This window comes from Solanum tuberosum, unplaced genomic scaffold (genome assembly GCF_000226075.1).
Source record: "Solanum tuberosum cultivar DM 1-3 516 R44 unplaced genomic scaffold, SolTub_3.0 scf00215, whole genome shotgun sequence".
Lineage (NCBI taxonomy): Eukaryota > Viridiplantae > Streptophyta > Magnoliopsida > Solanales > Solanaceae > Solanum > Solanum tuberosum.
This window is the reverse complement of record NW_006239140.1, coordinates 466,223-485,675: the sequence shown is the minus strand read 5'-3', so window position 1 is coordinate 485,675 and position 19,453 is coordinate 466,223. Positions and strand designations below refer to the sequence as shown.

Below are 19,453 nucleotides of genomic sequence, written 5' to 3'. Positions count from 1 at the left end.
ACAACATAACAAAAAAAATCATGTCACGAGGGGAACTTAACTTTTGTACATATGAATTATAATGATTCCGAGTTCCAACTCAAAGGCATGTCAATAATTATTTTATGGGATTCTTTCTTTTTAGCGATATAATTAGAATATTTTTGTCCCACTATTATTAGTTGAGGCATTTAAGATCAGAGTAATGAATCAATTAGGAAGATCTTGTTTAAAAACTGTTTTTTAAATTTTCTCTCTATTATCTTTAAAGTGACTTCTTCAATTAATATTGTATTTTATGTTTAAATATGTTTTGAAATGGTTTACTTCTCAACCGAGGATTTATCAGAAACAATATATGTATTTTCACAATGTAAGAATATTGTTTGCATATACATGATTATCTTTTTCAGATCCCAATTATAAAATTACATCAAATATGTTAATGTTATCGTTGTTTACACACTACTTCAGACTAATTAATGGGTTGCTATACATCCTTAATTACCAACCTACATAAGAACCTTAGTATCCGTTTGAATTAACTTATTTTTAGGTGTTTTGACTTTTAAGATTTTAAGCACCCATTGTTAAGCCAAAAAAGTTTAAAAATAAATCAAAAGTAAGATATCATCTACTTTTGACTTTTAACTTTTGACTTTTAAGTTACTTTTTATAAACTCATTCAAACAGACTCTTAGTCGTTTAACAACTATGTTAAGAAATTAGGAAGGCCTACTAATATACGTTGAAATAATTAATAGTAAATTGTTATTTTGTTGTCAAATGGGGAATAACATAAAATATTCCCCTCTTTAACCAAATTACAATTCCAATTTCTTTATAAATAAATAGGTTGCAAAATGGAATTAAGCACCACAAACCAAGACTCTTGAGAGTAGAAAATTAAAGAAAATATGGGTTCTGAAAATACCAAGCTTCCAATTATAGACTTCTCTCATGAAGACCTAAAGCCAGACACACTTGTATGGAACCAAGTGAAAAGCCAAGTCCACAAAGCACTAGTGGAATATGGTTGTTTTGAAGCTTCCTTTGATAAAATTCCAATACATCTTAGAAAATCTATTTTTGAATCCTTACAAGAGCTTTTTGATCTCCCTTTACAAACCAAACTTAAAAACATTTCAAAAAAACCATTCCATGGCTATGTTGGACAATATCCTCAAGTTCCCCTCTATGAAAGCATGGGCATTGATGATGCTAATATTCCTCATAAAACTGAAAAATTCACTCAAATTCTGTGGCCTCAAGGAAATCCTACTTTTTGGTAAAAAAATTCTTCTCCATTATTAGTATTATTTTACTTTAGACCTTTCATATTCAAAATCAACTAGCTCGATTAATTTAGATTCATATATATTGGATAGCTTATTAAAGGATAAATATTCTTCCTACCTATTGTTTCTCTATTTTCAGGACTTGAAACAGACAATTATAGTCAACTAGTGGAGGTAGGGTAAAATTTCGCCAAGAGAATTCAGCATCTACTATATATACATTAAAAAAATGACTTTATACATACAATGTAATTTTTTTGATAAGGAATTATGATCTGCCTCGATCATTTGATGTATCTAGTTAAAAGGTACAAATTCAGCTGAACCCAACATATTTCTAACACAGTTATAAAAAATATAAATGTGAAAATTCACTAAATATTTTAATAAATATAAATTTTTAAACTCAAATATTTGGATCCACCTTCGTTATCTCAATCTTTAGTGGTGTATAAATGTTATTAATAATACCTTATTTTTTAATGTTGTAATTTATTATGTGTGTTGGCAGTGAAACTATTCAATCATATTCAGAGCATTTATCTGAGTTAGACCAGACAGTCAGAAAAATGATTTTAGAGAGTTTAGGTGTCGAAAAATATATGGATGAGCATATGAATTCAACCAATTACCTTCTTCGAGTGATGAAGTACAAAGGACCCCAAAGCAGTGAAACTAAACTAGGACTAAATGCTCACACAGACAAGAATATTGTTACTATATTATATCAAAATGAAGTGAGTGGTCTTGAAGTTTTGACGAAAGATGGACATTGGATCAATGTTGATCCTACACCAGACACTTTTACCGTCATGATTGGAGACTCTCTATATGTAAGCTCTTTCAACATTAACCTCATGTTTAATCTAAAATAAGTCATATACATTTCTCATTTATGTGCCTTTATGTCATTTATTAAAGGTAAAATAAGAAGTTTAACATGAAATTATCTTTAAATAAAGAAATGTGAACATTCTTTTTAGATCATACTACAAAAAAATATGTCACATAAATTACACAAATCAAATATTTATCTATAAAACGTATTTTTTTAACTTATATACTAACTACAATTTTTCATCAAAAAATGTCATCTGCACACCCTTCAATTCAACTTATTTTAACGAGTTGTGGCTTAGCTTGGGAACCAATCTCATGTTCCAGGTTATTAAATACAAAAATAAAAATTGAACGATTATATATAATTATATTTTAAGTGACTTGATAGGTAAATTTTTTTTTTTTATATCGTTAGCGTATGGCGCCTTGGATATGAAGTGCGATTGTTTTATATTTAGGCATGGGCGAATGGCCAATTGCATTCACCGAATCATAGAGTAATGATGAGAGGAAATGAAGCAAGGTATTCTGTTGGTTTGTTTTCAATACCTAAAGCTGGATATACGATAAAGGCACCAAAAGAGTTGGTAGATGAAGAACATTCCTTACTCTTTAAGCCCTTTGATCATGTTGAATTCCTTGATTTCTACTACACTGAAGAAGGCCAAAGATGTGCATCTGCTTTGAAGACCTATTGTGGTGTCTAAATTTAATTTACTTTGATTATGTAAGGGAATAAATATGTATGCTCCTTGATGAGTATATACTCCTTCTCTGTTTATTTTTATTTGTCACGTTTCGATTCTCGACAGTCAAATTTTATGAACTTTGACCGGTAAAAGTGAATAGAGGAGTATATATATATTTGTGTTTTATGCACTGGTCTGCGTAATTATAATGTTTGTTAAACATATTTGAAAATCGAATTAATAAAAGCTTGGTCGAAACATAAGAGAAATTAAAAAAATTGTGTCGCCGTTGCCGGGGATCGAACCCGGGTCACCCGCGTGACAGGCGGGAATACTTACCACTATACTACAACGACTTGATGATGCTATCAAATTACTACTTTTATTTATATATAAAATATACACTTTGATAATTCTCTCTTTTCATCTTCATGTCATCCGGTGCAATAATAATTTATTTGTAAAAATAAAAATGGCATACCTATAGTTTATCTTTCTAATATTCTGAGTCGTTGAAACAAAGCAATTGTATACTTTCTTTTGTTTCTAGTTTTCCACTTAATCTAAGGAATTCTTTTAAGGTTTGACTAATTCAAATTTGGATTGCAAAGTTTCATTTTGGGTGTTAAGTATTTCTTATCAAAAATAATTCGATACACAAAGCTCAAATATGAGTATTCTGAGTAAGGATAGGATATCATTCAATCACAATCTTTGATGATACTAAATTGTGTTAATTATAACAAAATTAGTTATTCTGACATAAAACATTTAAACTAACGACGAAAAACACCTTGCTCCAAAGTTTTTTCTTCAAAAGGTTAAATATTAAAAATGAAGACAACTTTACCTAAGCACATTTTTGCTTAATAGGGCATTTTTTTACCCGATAAAAATAGCGACAAAGACATAATTGAATCAAATTATTAACGAGGACAAATATGATAAAATTTACATATTTTACGGACATTTTAAACCCTTTTCGAAGCTCAAAATGAATGGTACATACTTTTCGTATTACTTAGCCAAAAAGAAGAATAACCAAAACAAAAAGGAGAAATGTCAACTAGTGGACCACTTGAAGAACAAAAAAGGCCAAACAAACAGAGGAGAGAAATTTTTTTGTGAAATCACTTCACTTTTTTGCTTATGGATAATTAATAAATTTGGTAGCACTTTCAAATTAGATAACCTTCCAAATTCTAAAAGTTCATCATGAAGTTATAGACTCTACAAAAAGAAGCACTAAAAGTGAAACAATGGATATTATAACGTAAGATTAAATGTCTAAGAACCTAATCTTCAACATGTGATCAATCTAACAAAAAAAAAGGAGTTTTCTCAATTTAAATGAGGGAAAAGATAGTAAAATGGATTGCCATTTCGAGCAATAAATTCAACTTTAATTAAGTAGTGGAAATTGGAAGGAATTGAAAAGATGAAGTGATTAGACATGTTTTTGTTCCTTTTTAGTATAATTTTTTAAAGGGAAAATTGTATATTATAGCAAACTATTAATTTAAATTAAATGTTATAACCACAGTTTGATTTGATTGTAACTCATAGCAAATTGTTGTCATTCACCTCTCTCCCCAGTGAATTTCACTCGCTCGCCACTCTCGTTGGGCAGTCTCTCCTCGCCTCTCTCACTTTATACAAACACAAATGTACAAAATGTGTTTGTGTTTGTATAAAGCGAGAGAAAATTGTATATATACATATCTTTTCGTTCCCCTCTCTCCCCTCTCCCAGATCTCGCTTTCCACTCTCTCAGATCTCGCTGGCCACTCTCCCAGATCTCGCTCGCCACTCTCACTCGCCTCTCTCACTTTATACAAACACAAATGTATAAATTGCGTTTGTATTTGTATAAAGCGGGAGAAAATTGTATATACAAATACATACATTTTCGTCCTATACACTTATGATTATACAAATACAGATCTTACCCTGCCCAGTTTTCTTTTGTCTTTCTCTCTTTCTCGCTTTATACAAACACAGATTATACAATTGATTCTTTTGTATATGTATACCGAAACAGATTATACAATTGTTCTTTGTATATGTATAGTGAAATATACATATTAATAGTCATAGCAAACATAAAGTTTGCTATGGAGCACAATTATGCAAAGTATAGTTATAGCATACAAATATAATTTTTATGTTTGATATATGTGAAAGTTGCTCTTTTTTAAATTATCAAATCAAGTTAATAAAAAAAAGACATAAATTCATTTATTTAGTATGATTATATTGAACAAATCAATTTAATTTTTTTAAGATAAATTTGGTCAATAGAAGCAACTCAATTAGCCCTATTCGTTAAAGTTTAAACGAGTTGTATTTTTATAAACTAAAATGTGACAATTCTAGAATAGATGTGAAAAATACGCCAGCCTTAGGCAGTCTTGGGCTTTAGTAGTCACATAATACTATATTCATCATTATTGGAGATTTCAATTAGCCCTATTCGTTAAAGTTTAAACGAGTTGTATTTTTATAAACTAAAATGTGACAATTCTAGAATAGACGTGAAAAATACGCCAGCCTTGGGCAGTCTTGGGCTTTAGTAGTCACATAATACTATATTCATCATTATTGGAGATTGATTATGCCAACTTAGACTATAGCAAATTCCTTTCCCTAATTGTTAAAATGGTATATTCTTTGTTTCAATATATTTGTCCTCAAAGTTTAATAAATTAAAGAATTTTTTTAATATTATTATTTTAAATTTAAGATATGTCAAAATGTTCTTTAGTTTTGTGGTTTTAAACTTGTCAACGGCTTACGTGGAAAATTTAAATTAAAGAATTGTTAAAAAAAAGAGACATTTTTATTTAAACGGGCTAGAAAGGAAAGTATGACAAACAAAATGAAACGGGTGAAATAAATTGATTAAAGAGTTTTTTTCTTACTTAATCACCTATGTGTTTTCCTTCGCCCCAAATACACTCTAAATTTCACTCATTTTAGAAGCATCGCTAATAATAAGGATAAATATAAGAAAATAAAATTGAGTAATTCTAAATAGTTCATGATCAAATTTGGAACTTTTTCCCTCTAAATTTTTTGCATCAATCACATTTCAGTTCACATCTAGCAGAATTGAAACCGTTGAAAATAATAATTCAAAGTTGAGTAGGAATCCTAAGTTGTTTAGGATTTGTTATTGGTATTTACTTATTTATGTTTGATTAGGATTTGTTAGTTAGAGTAGTTCCTAGTCCTACTTTAATTTGGTTTTTACCTTTATATATAGGGCTGTTACTAATTATTTTCAATATACAGAAAATATAGAATATACAAAAATATACAGAATAGATAGAACTTGAAGTAAGATTCAAGAACCTTTTGAATCTATAAATAAAATATTTTCCTCCAGAAACCCCACAATTGTTCCTAGGTCAGAACTTTTGTTAAATTATTCTATATATATGTCAAAAACTCTTGTAGAGCAATGAATTAAAACTATGAAGAAATTGAAAAATTATTGAATATGATTTTGAGAATTATTTTTTATGTAGGAAAGGCACATGCTTTCTACCACAAATTGTTGTTGAAGGGATTGACACTGCCACATTATTATATTCCATCATCTCCCTGTAATTTGTCTCTACAATAATTTCCAACAACAGTGGGGAGTGATCAATAATTAAGGGGGTTAAAAAAATATATAAAAATAACAAGCTTGGTATTTGATTTTTTTTTAATATGTATATATAAGTAATATTTTTACATATGCAATCATACATCTCTATAATATCTATCTTCTAGAGTATAATATCTATCTTCTAGAGTATAATATATATCATTTCACTGCAACAATTAATTTCTCCTCCTTTTCTTATTGAACCAGTTTTTCATGTTACGTTATATCATATGTTCTCTATATAATAACATTTCGTTATGATAGCCAAAAAATATTCAAACAAACAACACCGTTATAAAAAGATTTATGTATGAATTTTGCCGAATTTTAGAGCCTAGCTACCTCCGCCCCTGTAAGGGATATGGAGTTAATTTATGAATAGAGAAGACCTAGCTAGAAAGAGATGAATTATATTGAGATGAAAATTGATAAAGAAATGGACCTACAGCCTAACTCAACCTCAAAATCTAGCTCATGAGAGGAGAATGTCCAAGATCCTCGACTTTGAGACCATGGACCATTACACGCTTAGAACTGGACATTTGGAGCATGAGCAATATAAGACGAAGGGTGGGGGAGGGGCCAACATCAGCAAAATGAATGAGCTTGACTCTGATACAATGATAGATAAATAAATGAACCCATCGATTTGGAACTCCAACATAAATTGACAAACATGGCATCTATATCAACTTGAGCACTTGGCTAGTTTGTTTGTTTTTCTTCTTCTCTGATCTTTTTTGTTTTCTTGTTTAAATTTCGCATGGTGGGCTTTATTTTTTTTATTTATTAGTACTTGTCATCATTATACAATAGAATTGCTACATATTCAGGTCAGTAATAATTTGATTTCTTTTTTGTCATATACTTTTATTTCATCCCAATAATCTATCAAATTTAATTTATAACCCTTTTTCTTTTTAGCTTCATCCAGTATTACGACAAAAAGGACAGCAGATCAATATTGTTTGTTTGGTTGTTCATTTTTAAATAACAAATACAACCTTAATGTGTGCTTATATGTTTGTGTGTCTAATATATGTATACCTTCAATAAGGAAATTATGACAGATTTGTTGTCAATCATTTTAAATTACAATTGTTTTTGTGTATGTTTAAAAGGAGTTCAATCGAATCTTATTTGTTGTAATCATTTTAAATTACAATTATATGACTCAAATAATTGTTTTAGATGTGCAAGTTCTAAATGAAACATTGACATTTTTGTAGTTTTGTTTTTTCAAAACTATGGGCTTTCCATTATGTAAAAAGAAAGAATTTTTTTTGTTATAATAGGTGTTTTTTTTAAAAAAAAAATTAACTTCAAAAAATATTGTCACATCAACTAAGTTATAGAGAATAACACTTGACCGTTTTCAATGACTTCATGTGTAATGATTGTTACGTGTCAAACTAAAGAAAAATGATTTTCACCCATATTATTTACTAATTAAGTGAATCAGATGAGAAATCAACTTTATATAATGCGCACATCAAGTAAATTTGATCATTTTGAAATATAATATAAAGATTGATAAAAATAAAATCTATATTCTCCTCTCTCCCAAAAATATTAACAATATTCCTCCAATAATGGAGTAAAAAGGAACATCAAGAGAGAAAAAGAAACATAATTTTTTTAAAAATAAAATTCAAATGTAAGTATCACTAGTGAATTTATCCAACTTGTACCCCATTATGATCTTTGGCATCAGCAAATCCACTCAAAGGGACACAAAGCCGTACAGATGAAAGTGCCTTATCAAAATATTTGGCCTTAGTGCCCAAATACTCACTCCATGTCACTGCCCTATACAAGGGTGGGTGCCTATGGTCCAGCAATTTCGACAGGGGTGAGACTCTCACCCCTGTCGGTGGACCATATAAATAGGCTACAGAAAGTCGATGTCGTGTCCGGTTCACAACCGCCCGATGTAAAACACTCGGGTATGACCCGTTTGAGAGTATGTGTAATAAGTCACCTACATTAACTACTAATGCCCCGGGTATTGGAGGGACAGTGACCCACCCATTTCCCTCTTGGTAAACTTGTAAACCACTTGTGTTGTTTTGGTGAAGGATTGTTAATATGGTAGAATCCGTATGTGCTGCAAGACCCATGGCCCGACCCGGATCGGGACATGCCGGGTATGAATTTAGTTGTAAGGCAGCACATCCTTCTTTGGTTTCACCTTTTGGGCCTACGGCCCATTTTACATCATCTTTTGTTATTCCTAATGACCCAAGTATAAGCCACATTAATCTTCCTGCTAGCTTTTCCATTTCCTTTTCATATTCTTCTATTACTTCACTGAAAAAAAAAGGCAAAAAAAATTTGTAGTTATTAAATATGAACAACATCAAATGAATTACTTACTACTAGAAAACAAGGAAATAGAGACAGACAAATTCGTAGATAAACAACAAAAATCTCATGCTAATCTCATTTAGCTATTGAGATTAGCGACAAATTTTAAGAAAACTTAATTAACTAGTGTTTTAGCAATATGCTCCCTCCGTTCCTTTTTAGTAGCTATAGTTTCTTTCTTAATGAATTTTGACTGACATTTTAAGATGTATTTTTATCATATTAATATGGAAAAAGTTGCAATTTATAGTACTTTTTGTATAGTCTTTGAAAATCTAAAGTTTTATTTTAAAATATCAAATTAATGTAATCTGATTTAGCTTTGAAAATTTGTCAAATTGACTCTCGAAAAATGCAACATGACAACTAAAAAGGAACGAAAGAAGTATTAGCTAAGATACCAGATAAATTTCATAGCTAATTTCATATGTTCGTGACTATTAAGTAAGTAATACTACTCTTATTTACTACAGTAGAAACTATTTGAGAAATTTATTTAATTTATATACTAAAAATAGATATAAAAACAAAGTACAATAAAATAAATAATTAGATTCGATTTAGAGATTGGTAGATCTGTGAAGTCTTCCCTCTTATCTTGTCTGTGGGACCTTATATGTCTTTATCGTTAAATTTTTCTTCTTCCATTAATAAAGTATAAAAGTTACATCAGTAGGTTTTACCTACGGCTTCCTCTACACTATGCACAAAAAGATAAAAGAATAAAAAGTTGTGTACTTGTGAAAATGAAAGAAAGACTTTATTTTCATTCTCCATATATGCGTGCATGAGAAATGTGAGGGATAATAAAAAAGTTTGGCAGAGTATAGTGCTTCCAAATTGAACTTTATTTTATTTTTTTGTATGTAGGTGACGGACAACAATAATCGGCCTTCTTATGATGGTGGTTGACTAGTTGAGGAGTTTTCTCCTGACCACTAGGCCAAGATTCAAGGTTGGTAAATAGAACAAAATCAATGATATAGGCATTTTAAAATACCTTTTATTTAAGTCAGAAACAATTTCTATAATTAAATAGCATATATTTATCGTTCATCTTGTTTAATGTTGTAACTTATAATACTTTTATTATAATTTTTTTCTATAAATATCTAAATAGTAATCTTAAAATATTGAATTAATCTAATTCAATTTTGCCTTAAAAAGTTAGTTAAACCGACTCTCGAGAAGTAAAACACGACAATAAATATAGGACAGAGGAAGTGTTATCAAGAAAGGAATCTTATCCGTACGAGCTATTTATCAATAGATTAATAATGAATTTTATAAATGATTCATTTTCCTTTTTAAATTCACAACGTCTGAATTCTGAATTTGCCTGATAATAAGTACTACCAGAATACTCTAATACTTACCAGAATTTCTTGTAATCTTTAGGCCAAAGTTGTCGAGCATGTTCAATTGGGGAGCCAACAATGGTGAACCCTTCAGACCACATGAGCTTTGAGAAAAAAGACGAAATTCGAGCCACGCCATAGCCAGTGACACCATCAGGAGAGCGAGCAGCCTTCAATTTTTGTTGCATAGGAAGTGAAAAAAGGGTTTTCCCGGCCACATCAATATCTTGTAGTAACCTCTCTGATATACTATGGTTTATAATTTGAAATGCACCCCATTTCTTGCATGCATGACCTATATGATCAAGAATATTATTATTGTTGTTGTTGTTGTTATCGAGGTCGATAACCGGAATAGACTCGAAATTACATGAATTTTCTTGAGTATAATGATCATTTGATGATGTCCATGCATGGGATTCTGGTAATTCTTTAATTGAATTCAAGTCAAAGTGTTTTTGAGAGTGATGAGGTCTAAAAGAATCTGAGATTCTTGAAGGCATAGTGTAGTAGTACGTAATGAAAAATTTATAAAAAAAAATGTAGATTACTTTATGAGCTATAGTAGATAGAAGAACAAAGGGGAAAAATGGAATGTTTTGAAAGAGGTGATGTAGGGGGAGGTATATATAGAGGTGATTGATTGGAATGAAAAAGAAATATTAATAATAATGTAATTTTGAGTGCTATTTGAAAAATATTGGTGTTGATAGATATATGGAAGGGGACAAGAAACTAAAGATAAATTGCTATTGGATGATAGAAACAACAAACAAGTTGAAAGACAATCGTGTCCTCTACGAAAATAATGTACTTAGATCAAGTATTGTATTATAGAGTTATACACTATTATATCAGTGTAAATAACTTTTTAAGCCGTCAGGTCCTGGGACGAAGTTAGATAGGATTGATCAGGGGGTTTATTTGAACTTCCAAATTTTATTGTTTATATATAATTGGATTTATTTTAATGTATATATACTAGATATTAAATCCCTTCAGCTAGTGAAAATTCTAGTTTCATCACTGATCAAGTCATTCAAATAACATATATACAAATAAGTCTCTCCTCAAAATGTAAATTTTAAAAAACTATAATACTATAAAAGTTATTTATACTGACAATATATACTAATTATATATTAGATGACATCTCAAATTCATACACTATTGGTGTGAATAATATTTCACACCATCAAGTCCAAGGGTGAAGCTAAGTAGGGCAAATCAGGGGGTTCATTCGAACTTTTCTTTAGCAAAAAATTACATTATTTGTACAATGACTAAAATTGATTTTTACCATCGGCTTCTTCGCATTTATTTATTTTTTCATCTTTTGAATCACATAAGTGAAAATCTTAATTTTTCTAGTGATCAAATCCTCAAAATATATTTATTACTATAAAAAATATTTATAATGACGATATATATACTATGACATCTAAAATTTCATGTACATAATGAATATTGTGTTGAAATGATCCAAGAAGCTAGTATGGGAGGGGTAATTCCATATAGGTGAGGGCCTATGTATCCCTTCATTTCATGTGGGTTTGTCTTGTCCTCACGTAGAAAAACATCTATATCATTGCGTCTTTAATATCCCTCTATTTGCTACAAGACACTATATTTCTCTCCCCACCGGCCATCAACTTTGCCCTATACATCCAAAAACCCCAAACACAACTCCTATATTTGCTAGCCCAAATGGCTACAATGCCTCTTCCACTTTACCTTTTTGTAACATATCTCTAGAATCTCTAGCCGGGGATTAGCTTGAGGTGTTAAATCAACGAGCTGAATTGAATTTGAGTGGCAGAATGATCCATTCAAAAGTTACTTAGGTTGAAATGAGCTAAAGTACTGATCATAACCTAATTCATTTCAATTATTTTATTTATTCTTTTATAATTTTTTTAGTACCTAATAAACTAGTTTTTCTTTATCACGACTTCATGTAATAGATCAAATAGATATTAAAAAATATTGATAAGATTTTTTATTGATTAATTTAGGTGACATATTAATGTAACAAATGTTTTTTTATGTATTGAAATAAGTCGGACTGAAATGATCTGATCTAAATTTGAACGAATTATATTTTTATGGATTAATTTTACCACCTCTACTTTATTTGTGATCATGGGGGCTACCTAGGGGATCATACTAACCTTTTTTTTTTTTGTCAAAATTGCATCCTTTTAAGTTTTATAGCATATTGTTTATTATAGTGTACTTTATATTTTGAATTTTTTTAAGTGAAAAATTCTAACTTCACTATTGTATATATGTTTATGAGCGGTGACGGAACTATATTCATGTAATTACAATAATAGTTCAATTAGATTTGTTTTGCTGAAAATGTTGTCAACTCATGGGGAGGAACAGGTGCAAAACAACACTCTCCAACATGCTTTCACAAGGGAACACTATGGCTAACTCATAGATTTACTGCAGCATTTCTAGAATGAAAACACAGGAGAAGATTCAGGTAACTCAAGTGTCAACACTGGTTCCATGAACTTTGCAGGTATTGTAGTGTGCTCCTCATCTACTGATTTTGACAATCATTCATGTAAATGTTTTCAATCAAATATTGATATGTGGATCATAGACTCAGGAGCATCCAACCATATAACATTTAACAGAGATATGATATGGTCCCCATAGATCTACATGAAGGATTTCAAATTTGGACTTGGTTTGGTTGGTACTATGACTAAAAGGTAGTCTTTCTTGTCTTGTCATTGGGCATATAGTGCACATGAAGGGTTGTTTAGGGGAAAAATTTGTTGATAGAGTGGAAATATTCCTCATTTTAACAAAAGGCACATGGCCAAGTCTGGTATGCCACAACAAATCTACATTGTTTCTTGCAGTCACACAAGCATTCTTATCAAACAAGACACTTTTATTATTGCTATTGGAAGTAGAAGTACAGACAAGAGGACCATCAGTATTCAACAGCTTACATTTGTCCACATGACAAGAGTCAATATCAGAAGATATGCAAGTCCTACTAACAGTGGAATTTGAAAAGAAACTACTACTACCAGAAAGACAACATATAGAGTTCCCATTGACCCTTTTGACATTCTTCAGACAACTTGAACACAGAAAATAAAGTCCATTTCTGCTGCTACCAAGCACCTGAGGCCTCTTCATTGAAAGGGCCTACAACATACACAATGCATCAGTGAACAAAACTGTGTATTTCATGGAAGTGGTCAAGGAATGAATTGAAACAAGATTGCACTTAAAAGAAGGTAAATATAACACTTCATGTAAAATGATAATAGATGTAATTGGTACATCACAAACTCTGTCACATTGACTTTGTATCCATTGGGAAGTGAAATTAGTATATGATAGGGTAGGGTCTTAATGTTGATTAGGGAATCTTTGTTAAATGTTATATGGTTGGATGTTCCTGAGTCTATGATCCACAATCAATATTTGATTGAAAACATTTACATGAATGATTGTCAAAATCAGTAGATGAGGAGCACACTACAATACCTACAAAGTTCATGGAACCAGTGTTGACACTTGAGTTACCTGAATCTTCTCCTGTGTTTTCATTTTGGAAATGTTGCAGTAAATCCATAAGTTGGCCACATTGTTCCCTTGTGATAGGATTTTGGAGAGTGTTGTTTTGCACCTGTTCCTTCCCATGAGTTGACACCAGGTCAGTAGAAGTACCACTATGTACATTATCACCATGTACATTGGCCATCACCTTTTTTCCCTTCAAATTCTGATTATTCTGCATGTAACCTTGTCCATTATTATAGCCATCATTTGGCCTGTAGCCTTGATTGTTATTGTGCTGAGGGTATCCATGCAATTTATATCACTTTTCTCTGATGTGTCCTGTTTTCTTACAAAAATCACAGATTATGGCGTTTCTACCATTGCTACTACCTTGATAATAGTTGTTTCATGTATACGTGTTGTTTCCTCCTGAACTGTTGTTACCTCTCATATAACTGTTATTCTGATAATTTGTCTTGAAGGTTCTTCCTGTTTGAACCTTGTTATTGAACACACCTGCATTTAAGGAAGTTGAATCCATAGGCATTTGACTTATGGGCTTGAACTCTCTCTGCTTCTCTTCTTGGATCAACAATGAAAATGATTGTGCCATGGAAGGGAGTGGGTTCATCATAAGAATATTTTCTCTTACCACAGTATACACCTCGTTTAGTCCCATAGGAAATTGAATTAATCGTCTATCATGTTCTGCCTTATGCACACTGTCCTTCGCACCACAAATACAGACACAACTGCACTGAGTTTTGAGATTCAAGGTGTTTAATTCCTCCCATAACTTCTTCATCCTTGTGTAAGATCATTGATTTTCTTCTGTATCTGATACAATTTTGCCCCATTTGTTTGATCATATCTATCTTCCAATTCTTTCCAAAGTTCTACTGAGTTATTGACATATTTTACACTGTCTAAAATCTCCTTACTTAATGAATTCAAAATCCATGATGTGACCATATCATCATATCTCTGCTATTGACAAAGTTGAGATGAATTCGCATTCAGTTTCACACAGCTTCCATCGATGAAGCCTAATTTGTTCTTCACTGACAGAGCTCGCATAACTCCTCTTCTCCAAGATCAATAACCTGCTCCATCAAATTGAGCAGGAACAAGCATTATCCCTGGACTATCCGATGGATGCACATACAGGGCATTATTTGGGTCATTACCAGTAGCATTACTAGCTCCTTCAGAGGCAGATGAATTTTCACCAACAGCCATGAATGTGTTTTGATTTTGATCAGAAGAACAATCGAAAATGAAGAATTCTAAATTGAGAAACTCCTCACAGCAAAAGAAGAAGAGATAAACGTGAAGAGATTACCAATCTCTGAAATAACTCGATGAACAAGATCGAATCAAAAAATCGAAATTGAAACGAACAATCACTGATTAACAGTGATGAAAACTAAAGGATCGAATTGAGATACCTATGCTCTGATACCAAATTAAAATTCACATCAATGGTGAAGAACTTACCCAATACAAGGCATGGAAGGCATAGCTAATCACTGAAGAAACAGATTGAGAGAACTTGTGATTTTGTGTAAAATGAAAAGCTTACTTGTTATTGATTATCAGTGAGGTATATATACAAGAGAGTGAATGTGACAATTGTATACAAACAATTGGGTGAGAAAGGAATATATGCCAACCGACTAACAATTATGAGCTAACTAACTAACTGACATAATGCATAACTAACTGAAACTATATCCTATACAAGATTGATTAAATACATATTCAATTGTGATCTTCAATAAATGTATATTGTACAAACAGGACAAAAACAACACTTTCAATATCCTAGTTTATGTGTCATAATTCTAATTTTATGAAATAAATTTCTCAATTTTGACTGTAAATTTGAACATAAAATCTTTATATTTTTAAAAATAAAATATTTAAAATTTAGTTTATAAGTAACACTATCTTATAACAATACCAAATTTTCAAAAAAACGTATGAAAAATTGTGATAAGACTCATTCGATTCTCAAAATCCAAACACCGCTACATAGTTGAGATGAAGGAAATATTTTTTTTATTTGTGTATATAGTGAATCCACTTGAGATCAGAGAAGCCTTTAGCATTGTAATAAAATTGATTAGGTTCAAGAAATGCTTTTGATCATAAATTAAATTAAAATCTACATGTAACTCCTTTTTTAATGTTGTTTTCTTATTAAAATTTATGACTCATTCACTAAGACTCAATAACTTGTTCGGGGCTGCGATAGTGGCATGATTGGAGCAAAATTAATTACGTAAGAAAATACTCCTTTGAGAAAAATTAGTAAGGGTATTATCGTCCTCAAAAAATGAATATTGATGTTTTCCCATTTCATGCTTTCTTTTTCTGTCCCTTGCATATTTGGTCATTTTCTGTGTTTTAATAAACAGTAAAGTTATTTTTGGTATTTTGCGATTACATTTTATGTCTTTTTGTTCCGTCTATTAAAGGGTAGCTAATATACACATCATATATTATAACATATTGATTGTCTTTAAGCAATCAACTAATTTGTCTTTGTTAATTTATTGGTGTGATTAATGACTATTTGTCTCACATTTACGTGTACTACGTAACTTCAGCCAAATGTCCTTTTAGAATGATTAAAGATTTAACTTATACATTAGTGTAAGATTTGAAGATGCATGCATGTCTTATATTAATTATTCAATAATGATGATTATTTACATATACAATTTCTATTAATTTGTGATTAAACAAAGCTAATTGTCATATTAAATAATTTGCATTGATATAATTAAGCTTCTGCTTTTTGTTCATTGCACTTAATTATGTGGTCACATACACCATAAAGATAACAAATTAAAGGCTCTCAAGAGTGTTAACATATTACAAATATTTATTATTTCTATATTATTATATTATATATGAGGCATATATAAAGAAAATGACCATATATGTTAGTAGCATATGCACTTCACGTGACACAAGCGTGCAAGGTTCAACTTTTTTCTCTTTTGTATTTTTGTTGTCATTTAAATAATTTAGGCTTTCTTTCGCGCTAGTTTATATTCCTTCAGTTTAATTTTACTAGACTCATATTACAAAATAAATATTTCACTTTACATATTCATTTAAGCAAATCATGAGATCGTTCTATTACATTTTCTCTATGCTATCTTAGTTTTAAATAATTATATAATGTAGTATTAATTAGTTAAATTTAGAATTCTAAAACATTATTACTAATAAAGTTAATTTAATAAAATATACTTCTAGTTAAATACTAAATAATATAAAGCAAATGGAGTAATGTGTTCCTAGAGACATGTGGTCCAATTTTGTACCATAATATAAATTTGCGATGAATAAAAATTAGATATTCAACGTCGAATAAAACTATTTGAAAAAAGTGCCGCTCTCATATTGCATGTACGAGTCGTTGCTTTTATTATTTTTTTGGGACGTTTTTAGGTTGCCGGCAGCAACAACTTTTGGAGTTTGTTCTATTTTGTAATGATTTAATTTGAATATTCAATTAATTTAATATGTTACTGTCAAGAAAATGAAGTATAGTATTATATTATTAACTTTAAGTTTAAGATGAGATCATTACATATAATTGTGTGTGTGGTGTTTGTTAATCACTATTTAATGTTGGGTGTCGGTAATCCCCGGATTTTTATTTGGTGGCCGTCAACATTTTAATTAGCAAATTCCATTGCTCATTTTTCTTTCCTTTTTAGATACTTCCAAACTCTGGCCGACTTTTCGGCATTTTTATCCTTTTTGTTGTTTCGTTCACTTTTACTTATTTATTAGTATATTAAAAAAAAAAATTAAAATATAGCTTTTTTCATGTTTTATTATTAATTATTTATTTTATTAATCATTTTTTAAAAATATAATACTCCATTTTTAATATAGATATTATGATAAAGTATTCATATTAATTATTATTTTTTAAAGAACGTGCAAACTAAAGAAATACTAAGTAATTAGTATTCATTTCCTTTTTAATTTATATGCTAGCGGGATGCCGGTCATATATGGGATTAGAATAATAATATACGAAAAAAGAAATTTATAAGCTTGAATATTATTCGTTGCAAATATAATTTTTTAATTAAAAATAAAATAGTAAGTCCAAGATATTTTTTTTGCAAATATAATAATGTGTTATATTTTCTACAAGAACTAATACTGAAAAAAAAAATGGACCATTGAAATAGAAATTAGACAACCTTTCTCGTAAGTCATTTCCCGTCTTTCAAGCTAGTCGACAATATATTTAAGCAATTGGTGAGTGGTGACATATGTGTCTACATGTTTTATTCTCACTCCTTTTTTATTTGTATTTTTTCCACAGATAATTATCCATTCTCCCTCCACGACACATAAACACTAACACATCAAAAATGATATAATACGTAAATAAACATTCAAATTTAACTTTAGCTAGTAAATAAATACTTCAATTTTAAGAGTGCATCATCACATTTTAATTTGATTTTAACTGTCAACTAAATAATTTAACTTGTTTTAGCTATGACACATGAACACCTGACGTTGATATGACACATAAATTGTGGAGATGTCTAGATGTTCATTTTGTAAGTTAAGTTGGAGTGTTCGTTAGAAGAAAAAACAACATATAAAATTAAAATTTTGAGGCGTGAAAGATCACTATCTTTCAAGAGTTATAGCCTGTATATTTTTTAAGGAATGACAATGAATTCTCTTTCAAGATACAACAAAATCTGAAATACATATGCAATTTAATATGATACTTCTGGGAATACTTCATATTTATAGAATCTGATAAGGAGACTTTTCATAAAGAGTAACTCTTTTTCTGAACAAACTCAACCTTTAGTTGCTCCCTTTTTGAACAGACATAACTTTTTGGTTAATTAAAGTTAAATATTAAATAAATAAATTGTTCAAAACAAATCTTTAAATTAAGTAAAGATCTAACTCGGTCCAAGCCCAAGTTCAAGTCCAAGTCATTGAGATATAATTAAATATATATAAGTAAATTTTACTCAATTAAATAAACTTAATCGGCTAGGTCTTAAATGACCTTAAGGGTGGCCTCTCCCCAACTATGTGAGAACATCCCACTATATTACGATCATCTTAATAGTGCAATTGAAATCGTGAAAGACGAGTTAAAGTGTATAAATATGTATATACATATTCAAAGCTGAGGTGTTTATTTGCTAGACGATGAGATCAAATTTAAATGTGTTCATAGATTATGCCTATCAAAATTGTGCACTAAGGCTGAAATTAAAAGGATTCCACAATCCGAACTCCAGGAAAATCAAGGACAAACATTTATTTTTCTTTTATGATAATATTTATCTAATGAAACAATCATAAAGATAAGAAGAAATAGCCAAATTTACTTTTTGCAATGTATACAATTAGGTATTATGGTCTAATCTTAATTATAATTGTTCAAGATAGATATTTCAATTCTATATTACACGACATCTCGGTAAAATGAACATCACATGACATGACACTTTACCGTCCTAGCTATCTCTCCTCCGCCCCTTGTTTGACACGTATCTCCTCAAATCCTACTAGTACTAGGTGGTAAAACAGTAAAAGTGAAAGGCAAATAGTATAGATGAGTTGAGTGATTGATGACTCCAATTTCCAGAATTGGAGAAGCCTAGTTAGAGGATAGAAATTTCTCCAATATATATGCAATGACTACCTACCTGAAATATA

At 30.2% G+C, this 19,453-nt stretch overlaps 2 protein-coding genes and 1 non-coding gene across 3 annotated transcripts; 1 reads left to right on the top strand and 2 right to left on the bottom strand.

Annotated features, from left to right (window-relative positions):
• Window positions 1-843: 843 nt before the first annotated feature.
• On the top strand, window positions 844-2,988 carry LOC102585849 (probable 2-oxoglutarate-dependent dioxygenase AOP1). The gene is made up of 3 exons (XM_006356116.2): window positions 844-1,267; window positions 1,789-2,110; window positions 2,576-2,988. Exons 1-3 carry the CDS (start codon window positions 897-899, stop codon window positions 2,822-2,824), a joined length of 942 nt encoding a protein of 313 aa, XP_006356178.1. The 5' UTR covers window positions 844-896; the 3' UTR covers window positions 2,825-2,988.
• Window positions 2,989-3,090: 102 nt separating this feature from the next.
• On the bottom strand, window positions 3,091-3,162 carry TRNAD-GUC (transfer RNA aspartic acid (anticodon GUC)). Its single transcript has one exon. It is a non-coding gene; the product is annotated as a tRNA-Asp (tRNA).
• A 4,829-nt stretch (window positions 3,163-7,991) lies between these two features.
• Window positions 7,992-10,769, bottom strand: LOC102585516 (gibberellin 3-beta-dioxygenase 1). The gene is made up of 2 exons (XM_006356115.2): window positions 10,205-10,769; window positions 7,992-8,771 (listed from the first exon to the last, which is right to left on the bottom strand). The coding sequence occupies exons 1-2, from the start codon at window positions 10,687-10,689 to the stop codon at window positions 8,138-8,140; spliced, it is 1,119 nt and encodes a 372-aa protein (XP_006356177.1). The 5' UTR covers window positions 10,690-10,769; the 3' UTR covers window positions 7,992-8,137.
• Between the last annotated feature and the right edge of the window lie 8,684 nt (window positions 10,770-19,453).

Coding starts and splice junctions, on each gene's coding strand:
- LOC102585849 (XM_006356116.2), top strand. CDS start 897: ATGGGTTCTGAAAATACCAAGCTTCCAATTATAGACTTCTCTCATGAA. Junction 1,268..1,788: donor CAAGGAAATCCTACTTTTTG/GTAAAAAAATTC, acceptor GTGTGTTGGCAG/TGAAACTATTCAATCATATT. Junction 2,111..2,575: donor TGATTGGAGACTCTCTATAT/GTAAGCTCTTTC, acceptor TTTTATATTTAG/GCATGGGCGAATGGCCAATT.
- LOC102585516 (XM_006356115.2), bottom strand. CDS start 10,689: ATGCCTTCAAGAATCTCAGATTCTTTTAGACCTCATCACTCTCAAAAA. Junction 8,772..10,204: donor AAAGATTACAAGAAATTCTG/GTAAGTATTAGA, acceptor TTTTTTTTTCAG/TGAAGTAATAGAAGAATATG.